This window comes from Acanthochromis polyacanthus, chromosome 5 (assembly GCF_021347895.1).
Source record: "Acanthochromis polyacanthus isolate Apoly-LR-REF ecotype Palm Island chromosome 5, KAUST_Apoly_ChrSc, whole genome shotgun sequence".
Lineage (NCBI taxonomy): Eukaryota > Metazoa > Chordata > Actinopteri > Pomacentridae > Acanthochromis > Acanthochromis polyacanthus.
In genome coordinates, this window is record NC_067117.1 from 11,161,698 (window position 1) to 11,185,169 (window position 23,472).

Sequence of the window (23,472 nt, forward strand, 5' to 3'; positions counted from 1 at the left end):
TAAATCTACAAAACGTTTGTGAGTGGATACAAATTAGTGAGTTAATCAATCATGCATTGCTGGTGTCACTCAGTTCCTTCATCTTACAGCAGTTCTTGTATTTGTACTTTGATATACTTTTAAAAGGTGCCAGTACAACAGTTTGAGCTTGCAGGAATTATTTAGAAGACAATTAAAATTGTGGTAACTTGAGCACTTAACTACTCTACTTCAAAATTTATAATCTAACGACCAACAAATGCATTCTCCTTTGCACATCAGCATCACAAATAAGACAACAAAACGCTGAAAATGACAGGTGTCATGTCAGCGTTTATATCATCTGACAGCGGCTCATCCATTGAGACAAAGCCACACCCTGATCGTTTTAACCTTCAGATAAATCGCTAAGATCATAACTTGTATATTTAAACTCTAAAAAGCTGTGTGTCAAAGTTTGTACGGCTCATACAAACCGCCATCTTCCCATGTCCAACCAACCAATGTAGCAACTAACGGAAGCTGCTGTCGTGGATGAGATAAACCTGGACGAATCGACTCTTTCACGGAGGGGTGAAGCACAAAATAAAACTGACTAGCAACTGTATTTTTCACTGTGTTGTATTACATTCCATATAAAACACACATATAAAAATATAATATTTTCAGTCTTTTATTTTCTACTTACGAATGATGCAATTAATGTTTATATTAACGACACACTCGAGAGAAATTAACCTCACGAAATGAAACAGTCCAGTCTAATGACGTAGTTCGTTCTTCGCACTGTTGGCCATTTTGGTAGGCCTTACATAGTGCTTTCAATTGTTGCCTCGTGGAAAAATATTCCTGTAAGCTGTATTCTTCACTGTGCATGTGGGACGAGACGAGCGAGTTGTCAAAGTTGTTTCACTTCTTCAGCCTGCGCAGCACACTTTGAGGAACTCCTTTTGCCGAATTACTTTGCGGGAGGATCGTGCGCAGTTTTCATTAAGAGGTACATTCGAGCGGCCGTCGTCCGGTGTTGACGACACAGCTCCCCGTCCCAACGAACAAAGGAACAGTAAGGCCGATGTTCGTCTGTTAGCGCGATCTGGGGAAATTAATATATATGAAATTATTTAAAGTGAAACCTCTCGATAACGCTATTTTTGTTGTAGTGTATTCACTTGAGACGTCTTTGCTGCAGATATAACTGACAAATTAGCCTGACTCATTCAGTCCGGTTAGCAACGTCGGCTAAAGTTAGCCGTATTCGTGGACACCTAGCGAGCTAACTGCTAACTTTAGCACTGTTTTGATTCAGGCGGTAAGTTTTGTTTTGGGGCAAAAATGGCCGAAGTGTACATTCGGGTGGCGGAGGAGGAAAACGAGGAACCCATGGAGATCCCATCGGAGGATGACGGCACAGTTCTGCTTTCAACCGTGGCGGCTCAGTTTCCAGGGGCATGCGGCCTACGGTTCAGGAGCCCCGTGTCTCAGTGCATGAGAGGAGTGCGTCTGGTGGAAGGGGTCCTACACGCGCCAGAAAACGGATGGGGGAATGTCGTGTACGTGGTGAACTATCCAAAAGGTAAATTTGGCTACTTTTCATTCACATAATCTGCACCTAACCTCGAACAGGTGTCCAGGGGCATTCTTATTTATAATTCATAATGTAGCTTCTGCACTCTGAAAATAGACGAGAATGACGTGCAGTTTGCCTACGCCCGCTGAAGTACAAGCTGAGGCGCTAAATCCATTCACAAAATGAGCAAGTCAAGACCATTGTTTTTATCATGTGTATTTACTGAAGATATCTTGTCAAAGTAATTGCGGCAGCTATTTAATAAACTGTGTCTTCTTGGAGGTCACGTGTTTAGTTGAAACTCATTTTGAGAGGTGTTGATTAACTTCAGGGTCATTTTGAAGGTTGTAGTTGTTGGTGTCAATGTTGACTTGAACTGCACTTTAGGTGTAGTCTGATATAACCATGAATATAAGCAGTTTTATCATAACACCTCAAATTATAATGACATACGGATAAATGCTTCCAATTACAGCTTCTGAAAAAGTCCACGGAGACATCATATTTTGCAAAAGGAGTAATAGCAGTGAAGGAAAATCCACTTAATATAGTGTGTTGCTGATTAAAAAGTAAACAATTTTGCCCTTGTACAGCTTTGGTCTTGATAATTATTTACAGTATTTTTTTTCCTGTGTTGGTCACATTTCAGACAACAAAAGAAAAATGGATGAAATCGATGCCTCCTCTGCTGTGAAAATGAAGAGAGGGGATATGAAGACATCTGATCTGATCGTACTGGGTCTTCCTTGGAAAACAACTGAACAAGACCTGAAAGACTACTTTAGCACATTTGGAGAAGTCATTATGGTTCAGGTATGGTTTGATCAATATTAACTCTCATTCTGTCAGCATATTTAATGTACAAGGACTTCCGATGTGGCTCCATGGGGACCAGAAGAATAGTACTTTAAGAATAAACCACAGTAGCAGAATATTATCTTATAGCTTTTCAAAACAATATTAGGAATGTTATTAATAGAATTTGAAAACAGAGGTTACTGTTATTCCAGGAAAGTTGGTTAATTTGCATCCTGTGAAAATGAAGAAACTTAAGAACTGATTGCAGCTTTTGTCCCAAGTAGAATCTGTATTGATACTTAAAAGATTCCCTGCCGTCCTTTGATTCTGGTATCATTTGTTTTCATCAATATCAAGTAAACACTCTTTTCTTCATATTTGTATCAACATTTCAGCAACAACAAAACCACGTGGTCTTGATTTACTTGCCGCTATTCTCCACAAAACGGCACCAATATCAGTCAAAACTATGTCACACATATACTCTAGGTTTGTTACAGACAAACACATCTTGACAAAGCAAACTGCCTCATATCTTTATAGTTAAAAACCTTTCTCATCCCTTTATAGCCTGAAAATTGTTTGTGATTTCCCACACTCACTTATAACTTCTACCCCTCTGATACTTTAAATTAGGAACCATGGGAAATATGAACTCAGTAAATGGTTACTTCTATTACAACTGCATAGACAGAATTGGGTGCTTTTGACCTGAGTCCACTGGGACTACAATACATGGGTATTTTCAAAAAACACAAATTCAAACAGAAATGGAAAATGCAAAGCACCTGTGAGATAAGACAAAAAGTACAGTTCTGGGGCATGTGGATACCCTACTCAGTAGGATGGGGGTTACTAAAATATACATTTGTAGTGGTTTGTATGTTCTGACAGCTGATGTTCATTACTGGTTGTATGTTGTTCTCGCAGGTAAAACGAGATGCTAAGACCGGAAACTCTAAAGGATTTGGCTTTGTGAGGTTCACAGAGTATGAGGCCCAAGAAAAGGTGATCTCCCAGCGCCATATGATTGACGGGAGATGGTGTGACTGCAAGCTCCCAAACTCGAAGGTGAATATGGTAATGTCCATGCGTATACCCACATTTTTATAGGACAGAAAATTGAGTTAACGTCATAGTTACCGTCATTGTTGCCATTATAATGTGTAATATTTTTTTCCCGGTTTGTTTACAGCAAGGTCCAGATGAGCCACTGAGGAGTCGGAAAGTGTTTGTAGGACGTTGCACAGAAGACATGACCACAGACGATCTACGGCAGTTCTTTATGCAGTACGGAGAAGTCACAGATGTCTTCATCCCCAAGCCATTCCGTGCTTTTGCCTTTGTCACGTTTGCAGATGATCAGGTATTGTATGAATGCTTAGAAAGTCGTTCATTTTTTGGTATTTCGTATTCCCATTCCTAGATGATCTGATTCAGATCTTTTCTTTTCTCACAGGTTGCCCAGTCTCTCTGTGGAGAGGATCTTATTATCAAAGGAGTCAGCGTTCACATCTCAAATGCTGAGCCCAAACATGGCAATAGGCAGTTTGATCGTACAGCTCGATTTGGAAATGGTTTTGGAGCTCAAGCATTTGGTAGCAGCCGTAGTGGGTTAGGGAGCAGCACTAACAGTAGTCTGGCAAATTTTGGCTCCTTCAGTCTGAACCCCGCCATGATGGCTGCTGCTCAGGCTGCTCTGCAGAGTAGTTGGGGGATGATGGGCATGCTGGCTAGCCAGCAGCAGACATCCACCTCAGGCAGCACGTCCAGTGGAACAAGCTCTAGCAGGGACCAGAGTCAGTCTTTCAGTGCAGGCAACAGCAACTACGGCACCAGCTCGGCCAGTCTCGGCTGGGGAACAGGGTCAAACTCTACAACCAGTAGTAGTGGGTTTAACTCAGGTTTTGGGTCCAGCATGGAGTCAAAGTCATCTGGGTGGGGTATGTAAGTTAAGTGTTTGTATGGTAAGTATTGTGAGAAAGATGAGTCTTTTCAAAATTTATTTCTGGTGTTAATGCGTATCTGAAAACTTAACACTTTTGTGGAAGATGTTTTGTACATTTGGAAAAAATGCTAAAGATTTAATTTAGAAAGTGTCGAAGTGAATTGTTTACCAGGATGTCTGACTAAAGTGCTATTTTTGATGTCTCATTTGTTTGTATCCATTTCAACTGGATTCTCTAATGCATGTATTGTGAAATGTGATAACCATTTTGAAAATGCATGAATGTTTGTGGTTCACCATTATCCGGCTTTGTCATCGACCTAAAAGGCAATCTTGCATTGGGAAGAATCTGGTTGAAACCTAAATGTTTTAAGTGCAACTTTATTTGCAGTCAAGTTCTATGGAAAAGCCTTCATTGAAATCTCTTCTGCAGTTCACCTCTCTTCCATTTTCCTGTGAGGAAGCTCCTCTTTGGCAGCATTCTTGGGGTGATATCGGTATCATTCTCCCTCTTCCCACCTGTAAATGCTATGCCATCAAAGAACGGCTTCACTCCGCATGTTCTAAGAGACGGTGGGTGTTTTCACTTTTATCCACTTTTAAATGGAAAGAACTGCGCAACTGACATTTTAAGAACTGATGAGTGCGATTGAGGATGGCTTGTGGCGAAGAGTGAAGCGATGAGTGAGCGAACGGAGAGACGCGTGAAACGGACTGGTTGTGCGGTGAAAGGGCCCAATTTGACTGCTTTCTGAGTGTGTGAGTGGAAGCTGCAGATGCTACGAGCGCCTCCCGTAACATGGACATTCTTTAATTAGTACTTCAAGATTTTTTTTTTTAATCTTTGCAAGTTTTTCCTTATTCTTAAGTATGTCTATCAAGTGCAGAAATATCAAATGTAGTGGAATGTTGTGTTGAATATTTGTATTGCTTATATTATCTGATTTGAATGCTGTATGGTGTGTGCTTTCATGTATTGAACTGATCTGTAAGTGTGTACTTGATGTGGATGACACCTGCTGAAGACTCTGGGGGACGCGAGTGCTAGTGTGAGAACGTGGAGTGGTGTGTCCAAAGGTTCCCAGTAGCTCTTGTTGTTTGTGAGGTGTGTAAAAACATGTCAAATGAAGGGAGTTCTCTAATAAAGTTCATTTGAATAGATGCTTAGTTGATACTACTTGAGTCAGTTTGTCAAATCATAAACATCTAATTCGATTCACATATCTAGGGACCTTGGGCTCTGCTGGTCGAGGTCTCCGTTTGAACCCTGACTGAAGTCTGTTCTGAAGGACGAAGATGGAAGTTCCAACACTTTCAGTGTGTGTGGCCTTCTCAGACATGACATGGGGTAGTACCTGTCTTTTTGCTGCTTTTGATGGCTTGTTGGAGTGAATTATCCCTTTTTTTTTTATTATTCACAGCTACTTCTAAGGTTAGCACAAGTTTGTGGGGGCTCATTGTCTTTCATTTCAACTTCAAGCAATGAGCTCAGCAATGTGCGATCACCATTCCAAACCGTATTAATTCTCTCTGATTTGGCTATAGTAGCAAGACATCAAATGTCACATTGCTGGGCCTTGAAATTGGAGATTATTTTTTTAGATAAAATGGTTGGTTTGACAGTATTGGGTCTCAAGGTTTCAAGGGCAAAACACATCAGTTAATTCATGTGATTTTTGTTTTAGGTGATTTACAGCCCAAACCGCTGAAATACAATATTGTAAAGACTTTTTGAAGTAAATGTCACAGTGGCAGTGCTTTAAAGAATAAGACTTTAATGTTTTTCAGTTCATACATGGGCATTTTCAGATGTCAGACCTGTGCCAGATGCACTGCAGTTTGACATTACATTAGCAGGTGACAGTAGAAGCTGGAAGATATTTGTTCTGAACCTGCAGAGAGTTTACTGTGGTATAACAAAGTCTCATGCTGTCGACTCTCTGAAATGCATAACTCGAGAAACATAACCAAGAGACTTGAGTGTCACTTGACTCACTGTCATGTATTAGTGAATCTTCATGTTGGTTTGAATGTTGGGCACGAGTGAGACACTGCAGGCTTGCCTTTGTCCTGTCCTTATTCTCTGCTGTCCTCCTCAGTGTCTCTGCTCTTCCTCTTCCCAGTACCCTTCTTTTTCAAATCCCTCTGCTCCTGGGTCAGTTCTTCACTTTTATTTTGTATGTAGATGGACTGAAATTAATAAAGGCAAATTAAACATTATATTTGCTGTCTGCTGTAGAATATGTGTATACCCCATACACAGGTCCAGTATATGGAAGTTACTATGAAATAATTGGGAGTGGGTAACACTGATTGGCTTAACGACATGTGGTTTTAGACTCGGTGGCTTCAACGTTACTGTAGACAAGAGATCACTGACTGGTGTACAATTCCTTTCTGACAAGAACTCACCAAAGCAGTACTGCGACGGGCTGCAAGTTTAACATCCTCTGTATTGACTGTGCTTCTTTTTGCATGCCTGAAATCACACATCAGATTGTAAATGAGACGTTAAGCCGTTTACATAGTTTTAGGTCGGACAATGTGTTTTGGTCAGAGAGAAAGTACAGGATTATCACTTGTTAATAAGCTCACCTTGCAAAAGCCTCCAGGTCTTTAGCAAATACATCTGAAAATTAAAGCCAAAAGTGGGATGTTAAGTTCAGGCAATTACAAAACTGCATTGTGATAAGAAATCTGAATATTCTAGTTGTGTACAGTTAGGAACCCGTTTCTCACACAGTCGATACAACAGCAGTCTGTGAACTAAACCTGTTAGCTCAAATGTTTGGACACAGAAAGGAGATTTAGTGAAATCTTGTTAACCCCTAACTTGAGGGTGTGTAGACACGACTTGTTGGCCGGCAGATTGTCTCCTACTCTTCTGCCAAATTGGAAGAAGTTGTCCGACACGTTTAGTTTCACAATGCGTGCCGACACATTTATTTGCACAAATCAAGATTTGTACACAGGACGGGTATTGATGATTCTGTGACTCCCAGGTGGTCAAGCCGTTCATCTGCGCTCAAACCTTTAGCACATATTTATCACTTTAATCTTTTTTAAACTGTGAGGCCTTAGGACTCTCATCTGTGAGTAATGACTAAGGCTGTGATTAGTTGCATCACAGTTAATATGTGCTGTTGAAAGGCCTTTAAATAGATGTCTCAAAGGGTTGTAAACCGTTTGTACAACATGCTACATACTCAAGAAAGCAGTCTGCTGCATTTTGCGTCTTCAACTTAAAATAAAGATTTCATCCAGCAAATGATGGGGGCTGATTTGTAAAACCAGTGTCCTGTCAGGATTTAAACCCATGATGTCAGTGTGTTAAACCCCTGGAGTGTCACAACAGTTTTTATTTTGAGATTTTAGGGATCTAGTAATGGTAGAGTTGATACTGAAGCATTTCTTAAGTGTGTTGGGTACATCAGAGTATCCTGAATTTGAAAGTTGTAATTAAAAAAACTGCATAAAAGTTTCAGAAAAAAGTATTAGGAAATGCATAGAATGATGACACGTACATTTTTAAGTTCCAGTATGAGCCCTTACTGTACCGCAGTAGTGTTTCCAGGGATCTGGTAATTCAGTTGACTCCAGCAACTGGAGCTGCTGGTAGCATGTGTAAACTGTAATGCTTTGTGTTGTGTATTTGGTCCCATGCTGTACACACTTTGCACCTCACATTCTTAAGTTTGTGGATGACACAGCAGCCTCATCTCATACAGCGATGAGGCAGGATCCCCCAGGGAGGTAGAAAACCAGATGCTGTGTTGTCAAAACCAAGGAAGTGATAGTGAACCTGAAGCTGGAGAGAAGCCATCAACACCACGGCTTATTATGCGACAGTGGGCCTGAGGTGGACACGGCATGAGGGACTTCTTTTGGACACGCCGCATCAATCAGGATAGCAAAGCAGGGGCTGTACTTTGTGAAGAGGGTGATGATGTCGTTTACTACCACCATCACTCTACAACTTCTACTGGTGCACCACTGACACATTCTCATTAGTAGTGCACACAAGCACCTACTGAGAGTGATCAAATCAGCCCAGTGCTCAGAAGAGCAAACAACATGATCAGAAAACACACCCTGCCATCTGGAAGATGCTTCAGGAGTCTGAAATGTGGACCCTCAACATTCAAAGACAGATTTCATCCTCGGGCAAACCACTGCTCCATCCTCACTGTCTAACATCACCAGCCGAAGGACTGAATGCAACCTTTGTCCTACTGGGATGCATGTCTTAACCTTCTGCACAGTTTTTAACGGTGTTTAATGCACATGCTCTTTTGCACTGTTCTTTCTATATTAAATATCTACCTCAGTATTGAAGAGTATTGAGTGCATTCTGTTTATTGCAGCACTAGGTAGAGACAGGAAACTCAGAATCTCATTGCACTGATGGCATAGTTATCACTGCAAATAGAAATAGAAGCTTCTGATCTACTTGTAATGATGTGAGAGCGAAATATTATTAGATTCAGCAGGATGTATGTGAGTTTTGATATATCTTTAAGCCCTGTATGTGATTAATGGCGAACACTGAGCTGCTGTACTGCCCTGTAGACACACACCACACTGTCTGAACGTCGTCTCTGCTATCGCTGCTATGACTTGTCTACTGAACTCCCTCCGGTGGTCCTCTCCGATCTTCTGACACAGACGACCCACTGTGTAATGTACAGCTGCCTTTAACCTCTAAAATAAAAAGTAAAGAAACATTAAATGTGTTTTTTTACACAATATACTTCACCACCTGTTGGAGGCAGTTAGACGACAGATGTTAGCTACGTTAGCTAATGACAATATTAGGTTCAATAATGTAAACATTAGCTACATGTAGCGAGCAAAACTAAAAGTTAAACGCTGTTAAAACACTCTCACCTGATGAGTTTCGTCTGTATCATCTGACATTTTCTTGTAGGGGAATCAAGCTCCTGAAAACGACACGATTTTCTTCACAGCTGCAATTAAGCAACGAAGTTTGGTAAAAACTCACTGAACGAAGGTAAGACAGACAAAACGAGATCCAACCGGTAAATGCTTATTGCAGGTTAGCTTAAATTATGTCAAACAGTGTTATACATACAGTTTATGGACTGTTCACAGTTCAGTGAAAACAAAAACTCGCGGCAGAAATTTATCCGCAAACCAACGACTCTTCTTCTTCTTGGTAAACCAGCTTAAAGATGCAGTACCGCCACCTACTGGGCTGGAGCGTAACAACAATGATAATAATAATAATTTCAACGTTTGCCTATTCTTCATGTTGTGCTTTTTGTTGTTCTTTTTAGCTTGATGTTGTATCACTTCCTTGCTTCTTTATTTTTTTTATAAACTCCACTGCCTTTCTTCCATTAGTCTCATTGCCCGGATAGATGATTTGCTGTAATGCAAACTAGAACTGCAACAATAACTGATTAGTCGTCAACTATACAATTCATTTCCAGCAATTTCTAAAATCAATTCATTGATTTAAGTTGTGTTTTTTTGAATAAATAAAATAATAAATAAAATTATTCTTTAATTTGAATATTTTATGGTTTGCTCTTTCTCTATCAGTAAACTATCATTGGGCTGTGGACTTAAGACATTTAAGGACTTTGTTTTGGTCATTGGGAAACAATGATAGGGCTGCACAGTAGTATAGTGGTTAGCACTTTTGCCTTGCAGCAAGAAGATCCCCGGTTCACTCTGCATGGAGTTTGCATGTTCTCCCTGTGCATGCATGGGTTTTCTCCGGGCACTCCGGCTTCCTCCCACAGTCCAAATTAATTGATTATTCTAAATTGCCCGTAGGTGTGAATGTGAGTGTGATTGTTTGTCTGTATATGTAGCCCTGCGACAGACTGGCAACCTGTTCTGGGTGTCCCCTGCCTTCGCCCAAGTCAGCTGAGATAGGCTCCAGCCCCCCCGCGACCCTAGTGAGCGGTGTATAGAGGATGGATGGATGGATGGAAACAATGATAAACATATTCGATTAATCAAGAAAATAACTGGCAGCTTAATTCAGAATTAAAATAAACATTAGTTGCAGCCCTAATGAAAATCTTGCTGTCCAATTTTCAGTCTGCCTATTGTCACTTGCTCTTCCCTGTCATTTCCTGTACTTCATCCACTTATGGTTTTATTTAAGGGTTTTCCTGGGTACAGTGATCATCTGTAGACTGCAGAGAAATTACAAAAACCTGCTCTAAATAATCTTTCACAGTGAGCAGATGTTCTTGTGTTGCAGGTACATGGACCAGACGTGCCCATCGAACAGGCCGGGGCGTTCTGGTACCGTATACTTCCTCCTCTTTTTGCATTCTTCATATGGGATGGAAATAATGTAACGTTGGTTTTGAACGTCGATCAAAGGCCTGTAGGTGAGAAGCAGGAAGGTCTCCACAATGACGATGTGAGTCTCTTCCTCCTCTTTGTGGTCGGACTGCGGGACGATCTCTGTGTCCAGGGTGTTATTAACGCCATGAGACTTCTCAAACTTCACCGGGTTCTCAAGTCACGTTTCTCCAAAACGTCACAAAAACGTCAAAGTTTAGTATGTGGTCAAAATTGTCACAAAAACGTCATAGTTTAGTATGTTCTCGGAAGTATGACAAAAACGTGATAGTTTGATATGTCGTCCAACATATGACAAAAACGGCATAGTTTAGTATGTTGTCCAAAATATGACAAAAACGTCATAATTTAGTATGTTGTCCAAAATGTCACAAAAACATCCGAGTTTAGTATGTCGTCCAAAATATGACAAAAACATCATAATTTAGTATGCGGTCTAAAATGCAGCAAAAAAAAAATCATCGTCCAAAATGTCAACACCGTCATAGTTTAGTATGTCATTGGAAATATGCCAAAAACGTCATAGTTTAACATGTCATCCAAAATATGACAAAAACGTCACAGTTTGGTATGTCGTCCAACATATGAACAAAATGTCAGGGTTTAATATGTCGTTCAAATTATGACAAAAACGTCATAGTTTAGTATGTCGTCCGACACATGACAAAAACGTCATAGTTTGGTATTTCGTCCAAAATATGACAAAAACGTCATAGTTTAGTATGTCGTCCAAAAATTACAAAAATGTCATAATTTAATAAGTTGTCCAAAATGTGACAAAAGTGTCATAGTTTAGTGTGTCATCCAAAATGTCACAAAAACATCATAATTTAATATGTCGTCTAAAATGTGAAAAAATGTCACATGTTAGTATGTCGTCCAAAATATGACAAAGACGTCATAGTTTAGTAGGTGGTCCGAAATATCACAAAAACATCATCGTTGAGTATGTTATCCAATATATGAAAAAATGTCGTCCAAAATGTGACAAATACGTCATAGGTGACCAGCATGGCTGTCTGTATAGCTCAACGGGTTAAGCAGGCAAGCCATCCATAGGGGCATTTCCCTGACCCGGGTTCGATTCCCACTCGCGGCCTGCTGCTTCATGTCTACTCCCTGTTTCCTGTTCATTTCTATCTCTCCTCTCAAAAAAGCACAAAAAAAAGTGTGACAAACACGTCGTAGTTTAATGTGTCGTCCAAAATATGGAAAAAACATCAAAGATTAGTATGTCGTCCAAAAAGTGACAAAAATGTCATAGTTTAGTATGTCGTCCAAAATATGACAAAAACATCATAGTTTAGTATGTCGTCCAAAATATGACAAAAACATCATAGTTTAGTATGTTGTCCAAAATATGCAAAAATGTCATACTTTAGTATGTCGTCCAAATTGTGACAAAAACGTCATAGTTTACCATGTCCTTCAAAACATGACAAACATGGCTGTCTGTATAGCTCAACGGGTTAAGCAGGCAAGCCATCCATAGGGGTGTTTCTCTGACCCGGGTTCGATTCCCACTCGCGGCCCGCTGCTTCATGTCTACCCCCAACTCGACTCCCGTTTCCTGTTTATTTCTATCTCTCCTCTCAAAAAAGGACAAAAAGAGTGTGACAAACACGTTGTAGTTTAATTTGTCGTCCAAAATATGGAAAAAACATCAAAGTTTAGTACGTCGTCCAAACTGTGACAAAAACGTCATAGTTTAGTATGTCGTCCAAAATATGACAAAAACATCATAGTTTAGTATGTCGTCCAAAAAGTGACAAAAACGTCATAGTTTAGTATGTCGTCCAAAATGTGACAAAAATGTCATAGTTTAGCATGTCGTCCAAAATGTGACAAAAACATAATAGTTTAGTATGTCGTCCAAACTGTGACAAAAACGTCATAGTTTAGTATGTCGTCCAAACTGTGACAAAAACGTCATAGCTTAGTATGTCGTCCAAAATGTGACAAAAACGTCATAGTTTAGTATGTCGTCCAAACTGTGACAAAAACGTCATAGTTTAGTATGTCGTCCAAACTGTGACAAAAACGTCATAGTTTAGCATGTCGTCCAAAATGTGACAAAAACGTCATAGTTTAGCATGTCGTCCAAAATGTGACAAAAACGTCATAGTTTAGTATGTCGTCCAAAATGTGACAAAAACGTCATAGTTTAGTATGCCATCCAAAATATGACAAAAACATAATAGTTTAGTATGTTGTCCAAAATATGCAAAAATGTCATACTTCAGTATGTCGTCCAAATTGTGACAAAAACGTCACAGTTTACTATGTCCTTCAAAACGTGACAAACATGGCTGTCTGTATAGCTCAACGGGTTAAGCAGGCAAGCCATCCATAGGGGTGTTTCTCTGACCCGGGTTCAATTCCCACTCGCGGCCCGCTGCTTCGTGTCTACCCCCAACTCGACTCCCGTTTATTTCTATCTCTCCTCTCAAAAAAGGACAAAAAGAGTGTGACAAACACGTTGTAGTTTAATTTGTCGTCCAAAATATGGAAAAAACATCAAAGTTTAGTATGTCGTCCAAAAAGTGACAAAAACATCATAGTTTAGTATGTCGTCCAAAATATGACAAAAACGTCATAGTTTAGTATGTCGTCCAAAAAGTGACAAAAACGTCATAGTTTAGTATGCCGTCCAAACTGTGACAAAAACATCATAGCTTAGTATGTCGTCCAAAAAGTGACAAAAACGTCATAGTTTAGCATGTCGTCCAAAATGTGACAAAAATGTCATAGTTTAGTATGTCGTCCAAACTGTGACAAAAACATCATAGTTTAGTATGTCGTCCAAAAAGTGACAAAAACGTCATAGTTTAGTATGTCGTCCAAAAAGTGACAAAAATGTCATAGTTTAGTATGTCGCCCAAACTGTGACAAAAACATCATAGCTTAGTATGTCGTCCAAAATGTGACAAAAACGTCATAGTTTAGTATGCCGTCCAAAAAGTGACAAAAACGTCATAGTTTAGTATGTCGCCCAAACTGTGACAAAAACATCATAGTTTAGTATGCCGTCCAAAAAGTGACAAAAACGTCATAGTTTAGTATGTCGTTCAAAAAGTGACACAAACGTCATAGTTTAGTATGTCGTCCAAAAAGTGACAAAAATGTCATAGTTTAGTATGTCGCCCAAACTGTGACAAAAACATCATAGCTTAGTATGTCGTCCAAAATGTGACAAAAACGTCATAGTTTAGTATGTCGTCCAAAATGTGACAAAAATGTCATAGTTTAGTATGTCGTCCAAACTGTGACAAAAACATCATAGCTTAGTATGTCGTCCAAACTGTGACAAAAACGTCATAGTTTAGTATGTCGTCCAAACTGTGACAAAAACATCATAGCTTAGTATGTCGTCCAAACTGTGACAAAAACGTCATAGTTTAGCATGTCGTCCAAAATGTGACAAAAATGTCATAGTTTAGTATGTCGTCCAAACTGTGACAAAAACATCATAGTTTAGTATGCCGTCCAAAATATGACAAAAACATAATAGTTTAGCATGTCGTCCAAAAACTGACAAAAACGTCATAGTTTAGTATGTCGTCCAAAATATGCAAAAATGTCATACTTCAGTATGTCGTCCAAATTGTGACAAAAACGTCATAGTTTACTATGTCCTTCAAAACATGACAAACATGGCTGTCTGTATAGCTCAACGGGTTAAGCAGGCAAGCCATCCATAGGGGTGTTTCTCTGACCCGGGTTCGATTCCCACTTGCGGCCCGCTGCTTCATGTCTACCCCCAACTCGACTCCTGCTTCCTGTTTATTTCTATCTCTCCTCTCAAAAAAGGACAAAAAGAGTGTGACAAACACGTTGTAGTTTAATTTGTCGTCCAAAATATGGAAAAAACATCAAAGTTTAGTATGTCGTCCAAAAGGTGACAAAAACGTCATAGTTTAGTATGTCGTCCAAACTGTGACAAAAACGTCATAGTTTAGCATGTCGTCCAAAATGTGACATAAACGTCATAGTTTAGTATGTCGTCCAAACTGTGACAAAAACGTCATAGCTTAGTATGTCGTCCAAAATGTGACAAAAACGTCATAGTTTAGTATGTCGTCCAAAATGTGACAAAAACGTCATAGTTTAGTATGTCGTCCAAACTGTGACAAAAACGTCATAGTTTAGCATGCCGTCCAAAATGTGACAAAAACGTCATACTTTAGTATGTTGTCCAAAATATGCAAAAATGTCATACTTCAGTATGTCGTCCAAATTGTGACAAAAACGTCACAGTTTACTATGTCCTTCAAAACGTAACAAGCATAGCTGTCTGTATAGCTCAACGGGTTAAGCAGGCAAGCCATCCATAGGGGTGTTTCTCTGAACCGGGTTCGATTCCCACTCGCGGCCCGCTGCTTCGTGTCTACCCCCAACTCGACTCCTGTTTATTTCTATCTCTCCTCTCAAAAAAGGACAAAAAGAGTGTGACAAACACGTTGTAGTTTAATTTGTCGTCCAAAATATGGAAAAAACATCAAAGTTTAGTATGTCGTCCAAACTGTGACAAAAACGTCATAGTTTAGTATGTCGTCCAAAATATGACAAAAACATCATAGTTTAGTATGTCGTCCAAAATATGACAAAAACATAATAGTTTAGTATGTCGTCCAAAATATGACAAAAACATAATAGTTTAGTATGTCGTCCAAACTGTGACAAAAACGTCATAGTTTAGTATGTCGTCCAAAATGTGACAAAAATGTCATAGTTTAGTATGTCGTCCAAACTGTGACAAAAACGTCATAGTTTAGCATGTCGTCCAAAATGTGACAAAAACGTCATAGTTTAGTATGTCGTCCAAAATGCGACAAAAATGTCATAGTTTAGCATGTCGTCAAAAATGTGACAAAAATGTCATAGTTTAGTATGTCGTCCAAAAAGTGACAAAAACGTCATAGTTTAGTATGTCGTCCAAACTGTGACAAAAACATCATAGCTTAGTATGTCGTCCAAAAAGTGACAAAAACGTCATAGTTTAGTATGTCGTCCAAACTGTGACAAAAACGTCATAGTTTAGCATGTCGTCCAAAATGTGACAAAAACGTCATAGTTTAGTATGTCGTCCAAAATGTGAAAAAAAATGTCATAGTTTAGCATGTCGTCCAAAATGTGACAAAAACGTCATAGTTTAGTATGTCGTCCAAACTGTGACAAAAACATCATAGCTTAGTATGTCGTCCAAAAAGTGACAAAAACGTCATAGTTTAGTATGTCGTCCAAACTGTGACAAAAACGTCATAGTTTAGCATGTCGTCCAAAATGTGACAAAAATGTCATAGTTTAGTATGTCGTCCAAAATATGACAAAAACATAATAGTTTAGTATGTCGTCCAAACTGTGACAAAAACGTCATAGTTTAGTATGTCGTCCAAAATATGACAAAAACATCATAGTTTAGTATGTCGTCCAAAATATGACAAAAATGTCATAGTTTAGTATGTCGTCCAAACTGTGACAAAAACATCATAGCTTAGTATGTCGTCCAAAAAGTGACAAAAACGTCATAGTTTAGTATGTCGTCCAAACTGTGACCAAAATATCATAGCTTAGTATGTCGTCCAAAATGTGACAAAAACGTCATAGTTTAGTATGTCGTCCAAAATGTGACAAAAATGTCATAGTTTAGTATGTCGTCCAAACTGTGACAAAAACATCATAGCTTAGTATGTCGTCCAAACTGACAAAAACGTCATAGTTTAGCATGTCGTCCAAAATGTGACAAAAATGTCATAGTTTAGTATGTCGTCCAAACTGTGACAAAAACGTCATAGTTTAGTATGTCGTCCAAACTGTGACAAAAACGTCATAGCTTAGTATGTCGTCCAAAATGTGACAAAAATGTCATAGTTTAGTATGTCGTCCAAACTGTGACAAAAACGTCATAGTTTAGTATGTCGTCCAAAATGTGACAAAAATGTCATAGTTTAGTATGTCGTCCAAACTGTGACAAAAACATCATAGCTTAGTATGTCGTCCAAACTGACAAAAACGTCATAGTTTAGCATGTCGTCCAAAATGTGACAAAAATGTCATAGTTTAGTATGTCGTCCAAACTGTGACAAAAACATCATAGCTTAGTATGTCGTCCAAAAAGTGACAAAAACGTCATAGTTTAGTATGTCGTCCAAACTGTGACAAAAATATCATAGCTTAGTATGTCGTCCAAAATGTGACAAAAACGTCATAGTTTAGTATGTCGTCCAAAATGTGACAAAAATGTCATAGTTTAGTATGTCGTCCAAACTGTGACAAAAACATCATAGCTTAGTATGTCGTCCAAACTGACAAAAACGTCATAGTTTAGCATGTCGTCCAAAATGTGACAAAAATGTCATAGTTTAGTATGTCGTCCAAACTGTGACAAAAACGTCATAGCTTAGTATGTCGTCCAAAATGTGACAAAAATGTCATAGTTTAGTATGTCGTCCAAACTGTGACAAAAATGTCATAGTTTAGTATGTCGTCCAAAAAGTGACAAAAATGTCATAGTTTAGTATGTCGTCCAAACTGTGACAAAAACATCATAGCTTAGTATGTCGTCCAAAAAGTGACAAAAACGTCATAGTTTAGTATGTCGTCCAAACTGTGACAAAAACGTCATAGTTTAGTATGTCGTCCAAAAAGTGACAAAAACGTCATAGTTTAGTATGCCATCCAAAATATGACAAAAACATAATAGTTTAGTATGTTGTCCAAAATATGCAAAAATGTCATACTTCAGTATGTCGTCCAAATTGTGACAAAAACGTCACAGTTTACTATGTCCTTCAAAACGTGACAAACATGGCTGTCTGTATCGCTCAACGGGTTAAGCAGGCAAGCCATCCATAGGGGTGTTTCTCTGACCCGGGTTCAATTCCCACTCGCGGCCCGCTGCTTCGTGTCTACCCCCAACTCGACTCCCGTTTATTCTATCTCTCCTCCCAAAAAATGACAAAAAGAGTGTGACAAACACGTTGTAGTTTAATTTGTCGTCCAAAATATGGAAAAAACATCAAAGTTTAGTATGTCGTCCAAAAAGTGACAAAAACGTCATAGTTTAGTATGCCGTCCAAACTGTGACAAAAACATCATAGCTTAGTATGTCGTCCAAAAAGTGACAAAAACGTCATAGTTTAGTATGTCGTCCAAAATATGACAAAAACGTCATAGTTTAGTATGCCGTCCAAAAAGTGACGAAAACGTCATAGTTTAGTATGTCGTCCAAAAAGTGACAAAAATGTCATAGTTTAGTATGTCGTCCAAAAAGTGACAAAAATGTCATAGTTTAGTATGTCGTCCAAACTGTGACAAAAACATCATAGCTTAGTATGTCGTCCAAAAAGTGACAAAAACGTCATAGTTTAGTATGTCGTCCAAACTGTGACAAAAATATCATAGCTTAGTATGTCGTCCAAAATGTGACAAAAACGTCATAGTTTAGTATGTCGTCCAAAATGTGACAAAAATGTCATAGTTTAGTATGTCGTCCAAACTGTGACAAAAACATCATAGCTTAGTATGTCGTCCAAACTGACAAAAACGTCATAGTTTAGCATGTCGTCCAAAATGTGACAAAAATGTCATAGTTTAGTATGTCGTCCAAACTGTGACAAAAACGTCATAGTTTAGTATGTCGTCCAAACTGTGACAAAAACGTCATAGCTTAGTATGTCGTCCAAAATGTGACAAAAATGTCATAGTTTAGTATGTCGTCCAAACTGTGACAAAAACGTCATAGTTTAGTATGTCGTCCAAAATGTGACAAAAATGTCATAGTTTAGTATGTCGTCCAAACTGTGACAAAAACATCATAGCTTAGTATGTCGTCCAAACTGACAAAAACGTCATAGTTTAGCATGTCGTCCAAAATGTGACAAAAATGTCATAGTTTAGTATGTCGTCCAAACTGTGACAAAAACGTCATAGTTTAGTATGTCGTCCAAACTGTGACAAAAACATCATAGCTTAGTATGTCGTCCAAAAAGTGACAAAAACGTCATAGTTTAGTATGTCGTCCAAACTGTGACAAAAATATCATAGCTTAGTATGTCGTCCAAAATGTGACAAAAACGTCATAGTTTAGTATGTCGTCCAAAATGTGACAAAAATGTCATAGTTTAGTATGTCGTCCAAACTGTGACAAAAACATCATAGCTTAGTATGTCGTCCAAACTGACAAAAACGTCATAGTTTAGCATGTCGTCCAAAATGTGACAAAAATGTCATAGTTTAGTATGTCGTCCAAACTGTGACAAAAATGTCATAGTTTAGTATGTCGTCCAAAAAGTGACAAAAATGTCATAGTTTAGTATGTCGTCCAAACTGTGACAAAAACATCATAGCTTAGTATGTCGTCCAAAAAGTGACAAAAACGTCATAGTTTAGTATGTCGTCCAAACTGTGACAAAAACGTCATAGTTTAGTATGTCGTCCAAAAAGTGACAAAAATGTCATAGTTTAGTATGTCGTCCAAACTGTGACAAAAACATCATAGCTTAGTATGTTGTCCAAAAAGTGACAAAAACGTCATAGTTTAGTATGTCGTCCAAACTGTGACAAAAACATCATAGCTTAGTATGTCGTCCAAAATGTGACAAAAACGTCATAGTTTAGTATGTCGTCCAAAATGTGACAAAAATGTCATAGTTTAGTATGTTGTCCAAAAAGTGACAAAAACGTCATAGTTTAGTATGTCGTCCAAAATGTGACAAAAATGTCATAGTTTAGTATGTCGTCCAAAAAGTGACAAAAACGTCATAGTTTAGTATGTCGTCCAAAAAGTGACAAAAATGTCATAGTTTAGTATGTCGTCCAAACTGTGACAAAAACATCATAGCTTAGTATGTTGTCCAAAAAGTGACAAAAACGTCATAGTTTAGTATGTCGTCCAAACTGTGACAAAAACATCATAGCTTAGTATGTCGTCCAAAATGTGACAAAAACGTCATAGTTTAGTATGTCGTCCAAAATGTGACAAAAATGTCATAGTTTAGTATGTTGTCCAAACTGTGACAAAAACATCATAGCTTAGTATGTCGTCCAAAAAGTGACAAAAACGTCATAGTTTAGCATGTCGTCCAAAATGTGACAAAAATGTCATAGTTTAGTATGTCGTCCAAACTGTGACAAAAACGTCATAGTTTAGTATGTCGTCCAAACTGTGACAAAAACGTCATAGCTTAGTATGTCGTCCAAAATGTGACAAAAATGTCATAGTTTAGTATGTCGTCCAAACTGTGACAAAAACATCATAGCTTAGTATGTCGTCCAAAAAGTGACAAAAACGTCATAGTTTAGTATGTCGTCCAAACTGTGACAAAAACATCATAGCTTAGTATGTCGTCCAAAATGTGACAAAAACGTCATAGTTTAGTATGTTGTCCAAAATATGACAAAAACATAATAGTTTAGTATGTTGTCCAAAATGTGACAAAAACGTCATAGTTTAGTATGTTGTCCAAAATATGACAAAAACGTCATAGTTTAGTATGAGAATTATTAAGTTTGAGAAGTCTCATGGCGTTAATAACACCCTGGACACAGAGATCGTCCCGCAGTCCGACCACAAAGAGGAGGAAGAGACTCACATCGTCATTGTGGAGACCTTCCTGCTTCTCACCTACAGGCCTTTGGTCGACGTTCAAAACCAACGTTACATTATTTCCATCCCATATGAAGAATGCAAAAAGAGGAGGTGCTCAAGGAAGTATACGGTACCAGACCGCCCCGACCTGTTCGATGGGCACGTCTGGTCCATGTACCTGCAACACAAGAACATCTGCTCACTGTAAAAGATTATTTAGAGCAGGTTTTTGTAATTTCTCTGCAGTCTACAGATGATCTCTGTACCCAGGAAAACCCTTAAATAAAACCATAAGTGGATGAAGTACAGGAAATGACAGGGAAGAGCAAGTGACAATAGGCAGACTGAAAATTGGACAGCAAGATTTTCATTAGGGCTGCAACTAATGTTTATTTTAATTCTCAATTAATCTGCCAGTTATTTTCTTGATTAATGGAATATGTTTATCATTGTTTCCATCCATCCATCCATCCATCCTCTATACACCGCTCACTAGGGTCGCGGGGGGGCTGGAGCCTATCTCAGCTGACTTGGGCGAAGGCAGGGGACACCCAGGACAGGTCGCCAGTCTGTCGCAGGGCTACATATACAGACAAACAATCACACTCACACCTACGGGCAATTCAGAGTAACCAATTAATCTGAGCTGTCGGTCAGTATTTCAAACATAAAGTCCGACCCGGGTGTCCTAAAGCATGCTGTGGGTGAAACGGAAACTTCCCTCTCCAAATCGTCACACTCCAAAGCAGAGCACCTGTCTGCTGAACTTTTAAAAGTGGACTATAAAGGTGAAGAATGTGAGCAACGGAACAGATGTGCTCAGAAAGAAGTCATTCTCGTCTCCTGCTCCGGCATCAGGAAACATCTTCAAAGCTTCTTCAAATCCAAACGAAATACAATCAAAAGATCAAACTAACGTCATTGGTGCATTCAGGTGCAGTTGGACAACGAAGTTGTGTTCAGAGGCGTCGGAAATCGGACTATCAGTAATGTAAATTTCCAACGAATTTTTTTTTTTTTGCGGGGTGGCCAATCAGATCACAGGGGGGTCCACTGCCCCCCCCCCCCCCCCGTGCCCCCAAGGAAGATCCCCCACTGACTCATTTCCTTTTCTTGTGGCCGCTCATATGCATCAGTGTTTTGATGAGTCACATCTGTTCTGAAAAACAGTTCTTGAGTGTATTTTTCCAAAAAAATACTTTTGGTTGTTAGCATCATCCTGTGGACTAGAGGAGGTACTGCAATATTTACATGCCACAAATTACAGCACATTTAATGGGCAATAGTGATACTATTTTGAGTTACAGTGATTTCTAACAATTGTAACAGTTATTCACTCTCATCTGTTTGATAAACGAGATAATGTTTTATTCATCCTTTAGATATGCCTTTCTTTTAATACCAAAGATAAAGTGTTGAGATCATGTATCAGAGGATATTTTTTCTCTTTAAGCTGAAGGAAATGTTTTATTACGCCATGTTAAAAGAAGAATCACCTTTAAGCTTTTATTGAATTCAATTGATTTTGAGAATTAGGTTTCGTGTAAAATGCAGACAACATGCATTTTGTAACAAAGACTGAATCTCAAGAATGTCTATGTTACACCTGTAGTGTTATTAATGTGTTCTGGTGAAGATCTGACAGCTGGTTTGCCGCTAAATATGTGTATCTACAATTAAATATGGTAACATGATTTTTTTCATGCCAAACAATATGTATGTAGCAGCAGTTATAATCAATAAATACTCTATGCATAAATTTAGATATTTGACTGATATTTTACAGTTCTCCTAAGAAAAGAACAGTGTAAAATGCTTGCTAATCATGCTGTCTAACATGCTAAATTACCACTTTTTTATTGTTGTTGTCTTGCTTTTGCTTTGTAGTATGTATGTTGGTGTGGAAATGTCTGTTAATAAAACAAACACAAACACTTGAATTCTAAGCTTTTTATTATGACAGCACTATGTGGCTTAGCTCATTTCATGGAAATACAAAACATGAAGTTTGAAATGCTTTCAAAAGGCAATGTCACAGAGTCCGTTTGAAAATTTGCTTGCAGACCTGATCAGCACAAGTGAGTTCCTGCAAAGAGAAAACAGGAATTTGTAAAACATTTTGATGTAAAAAAAAATGAAAAGGGGGACATATTGTTCCATAAATTGTTGCAGTGATTTTCAAAGAGAGCACCAATTTCTTTTATTTCAACTTTTTGTGAGTCCAGACAATAGTAGAAATCAGAGTAGTAATCATTTTCTGACCAAACATTAACTAGGCTGTAACCAAAATAATATTTCCAGTCTTACCAGATGAAGCTCATCTCCTTGAATCCAGTGTTTCCATCCCCTGTTCTTCTTTTCTCCTTTCTGAACACATACCAGCTTGTCATGTTCCCAGTTGACCACAGTCTGGTAGAGAACAAAGATTGATTAAAATATGGCAAACTACACTTTAACAGCACTCGAGCTGTTTAAATTTTCACCTGGCACGTCCGGTTGTCCAGTCCTTTTGTCACCTCTTGGTATTCTTCTCCAATTTTGAAAATACACTCATAATTTCTGAAAGTAGTGAATGTCTGGATGGTGAAATGATCTCCGTCTTGCTTAATCACTTTCTGCGGCTTCAGCATCGAGGCAATCTTGCGTGTTGCAAAATCAATGCCTGTGTGTGAAAATGAGAACATGGAGAAACACTGTCACCACGGTGAAGTAACTTTACTTTGCTGCTACATTTATTCTGGTCGGAGCAGAAAGTAAACGAACATTTACTGTTACTCGACAATGGATGAAGATGCTCACACCTAAGTGTTTCTTATGGTTATTTTTACACAAATGACGCTGAGACAAGACAGAAACCTATTAGCTGCACATATGGATTTCCACATATTAAGACAGAGCAGTTCAGAAACTGTCATTTCAGTTTGTATTCATGCAAATAATTTGTTAAAAGAGGCACTAAAACTTACCAAGTGCAACCATGTACGCCTCAAAATTGACATTACTGACAATGTCCCATGTTCCGCTGTAGTCGACAGGCATTCTGGATGTTTGCTTGACTCTCTGGAAGACTGGACGGCACGAGGAATGAACCGATTTGAGGTTATTGGGGGGGACTTTTATTGTGTGTCAATATAGGGCAGGGGTGATGCTTTGCATGCTCTGGGAGAAGTTCTGACTCTACACATAATATGAGGAAACTAAGTATCCTGTTCCTGATTAGCTGAACACATTGCAGGCCACGACCTT

General features: G+C 38.7%; 3 protein-coding genes across 7 annotated transcripts; 1 reads left to right on the top strand and 2 right to left on the bottom strand.

Moving 5' to 3' along the window:
- Positions 1-752: 752 nt before the first annotated feature.
- Positions 753-6,512, top strand: tardbpb (TAR DNA binding protein b). 5 transcript variants are annotated; one of them, XM_022207965.2, is made up of 7 exons: positions 753-1,042; positions 1,286-1,552; positions 2,196-2,359; positions 3,275-3,424; positions 3,540-3,710; positions 3,804-4,865; positions 5,521-6,512. In XM_022207965.2, exons 2-6 carry the CDS (start codon positions 1,312-1,314, stop codon positions 4,293-4,295), a joined length of 1,218 nt encoding a protein of 405 aa, XP_022063657.1. In that variant the 5' UTR covers positions 753-1,042; positions 1,286-1,311; the 3' UTR covers positions 4,296-4,865; positions 5,521-6,512. The 5 variants fall into 5 exon arrangements, with proteins under 5 accessions (XP_022063657.1, XP_022063658.1, XP_022063655.1 ...); XM_022207966.2 differs by having other exon boundaries at positions 753-976; XM_022207963.2 differs by having other exon boundaries at positions 753-1,552.
- Positions 6,048-9,460, bottom strand: cenps (centromere protein S). The gene is made up of 6 exons (XM_051948175.1): positions 9,385-9,460; positions 9,180-9,259; positions 8,870-8,993; positions 6,888-6,921; positions 6,705-6,771; positions 6,048-6,482 (listed from the first exon to the last, which is right to left on the bottom strand). Exons 2-6 carry the CDS (start codon positions 9,207-9,209, stop codon positions 6,369-6,371), a joined length of 369 nt encoding a protein of 122 aa, XP_051804135.1. The 5' UTR covers positions 9,210-9,259; positions 9,385-9,460; the 3' UTR covers positions 6,048-6,368.
- Positions 9,461-22,161: 12,701 nt separating this feature from the next.
- Positions 22,162-23,403, bottom strand: rbp7b (retinol binding protein 7b, cellular). The gene is made up of 4 exons (XM_022209764.2): positions 23,193-23,403; positions 22,710-22,888; positions 22,534-22,635; positions 22,162-22,312 (listed from the first exon to the last, which is right to left on the bottom strand). Exons 1-4 carry the CDS (start codon positions 23,263-23,265, stop codon positions 22,259-22,261), a joined length of 408 nt encoding a protein of 135 aa, XP_022065456.1. The 5' UTR covers positions 23,266-23,403; the 3' UTR covers positions 22,162-22,258.
- Positions 23,404-23,472: the final 69 nt, after the last annotated feature.

What these genes read in the sequence shown, in the direction of transcription:
- rbp7b (XM_022209764.2), bottom strand. Translation starts at nt 23,265, where the DNA reads ATGCCTGTCGACTACAGCGGAACATGGGACATTGTCAGTAATGTCAAT. An exon ending in GGCGTACATGGTTGCACTTG is followed by an intron (nt 22,889 to 23,192) that starts GTAAGTTTTAGT and finishes TTTCACACACAG; the next exon opens with GCATTGATTTTGCAACACGC. An exon ending in TGGACAACCGGACGTGCCAG is followed by an intron (nt 22,636 to 22,709) that starts GTGAAAATTTAA and finishes GTTCTCTACCAG; the next exon opens with ACTGTGGTCAACTGGGAACA.
- cenps (XM_051948175.1), bottom strand. Translation starts at nt 9,209, where the DNA reads ATGTCAGATGATACAGACGAAACTCATCAG. An exon ending in GACGACGTTCAGACAGTGTG is followed by an intron (nt 6,922 to 8,869) that starts GTGTGTGTCTAC and finishes TTTAATTTTCAG; the next exon opens with ATGTATTTGCTAAAGACCTG. An exon ending in GACCTGGAGGCTTTTGCAAG is followed by an intron (nt 6,772 to 6,887) that starts GTGAGCTTATTA and finishes GTGTGATTTCAG; the next exon opens with GCATGCAAAAAGAAGCACAG.
- tardbpb (XM_022207963.2), top strand. Translation starts at nt 1,312, where the DNA reads ATGGCCGAAGTGTACATTCGGGTGGCGGAGGAGGAAAACGAGGAACCC. An exon ending in CGTGGTGAACTATCCAAAAG is followed by an intron (nt 1,553 to 2,195) that starts GTAAATTTGGCT and finishes GTCACATTTCAG; the next exon opens with ACAACAAAAGAAAAATGGAT. An exon ending in TCACGTTTGCAGATGATCAG is followed by an intron (nt 3,711 to 3,803) that starts GTATTGTATGAA and finishes CTTTTCTCACAG; the next exon opens with GTTGCCCAGTCTCTCTGTGG.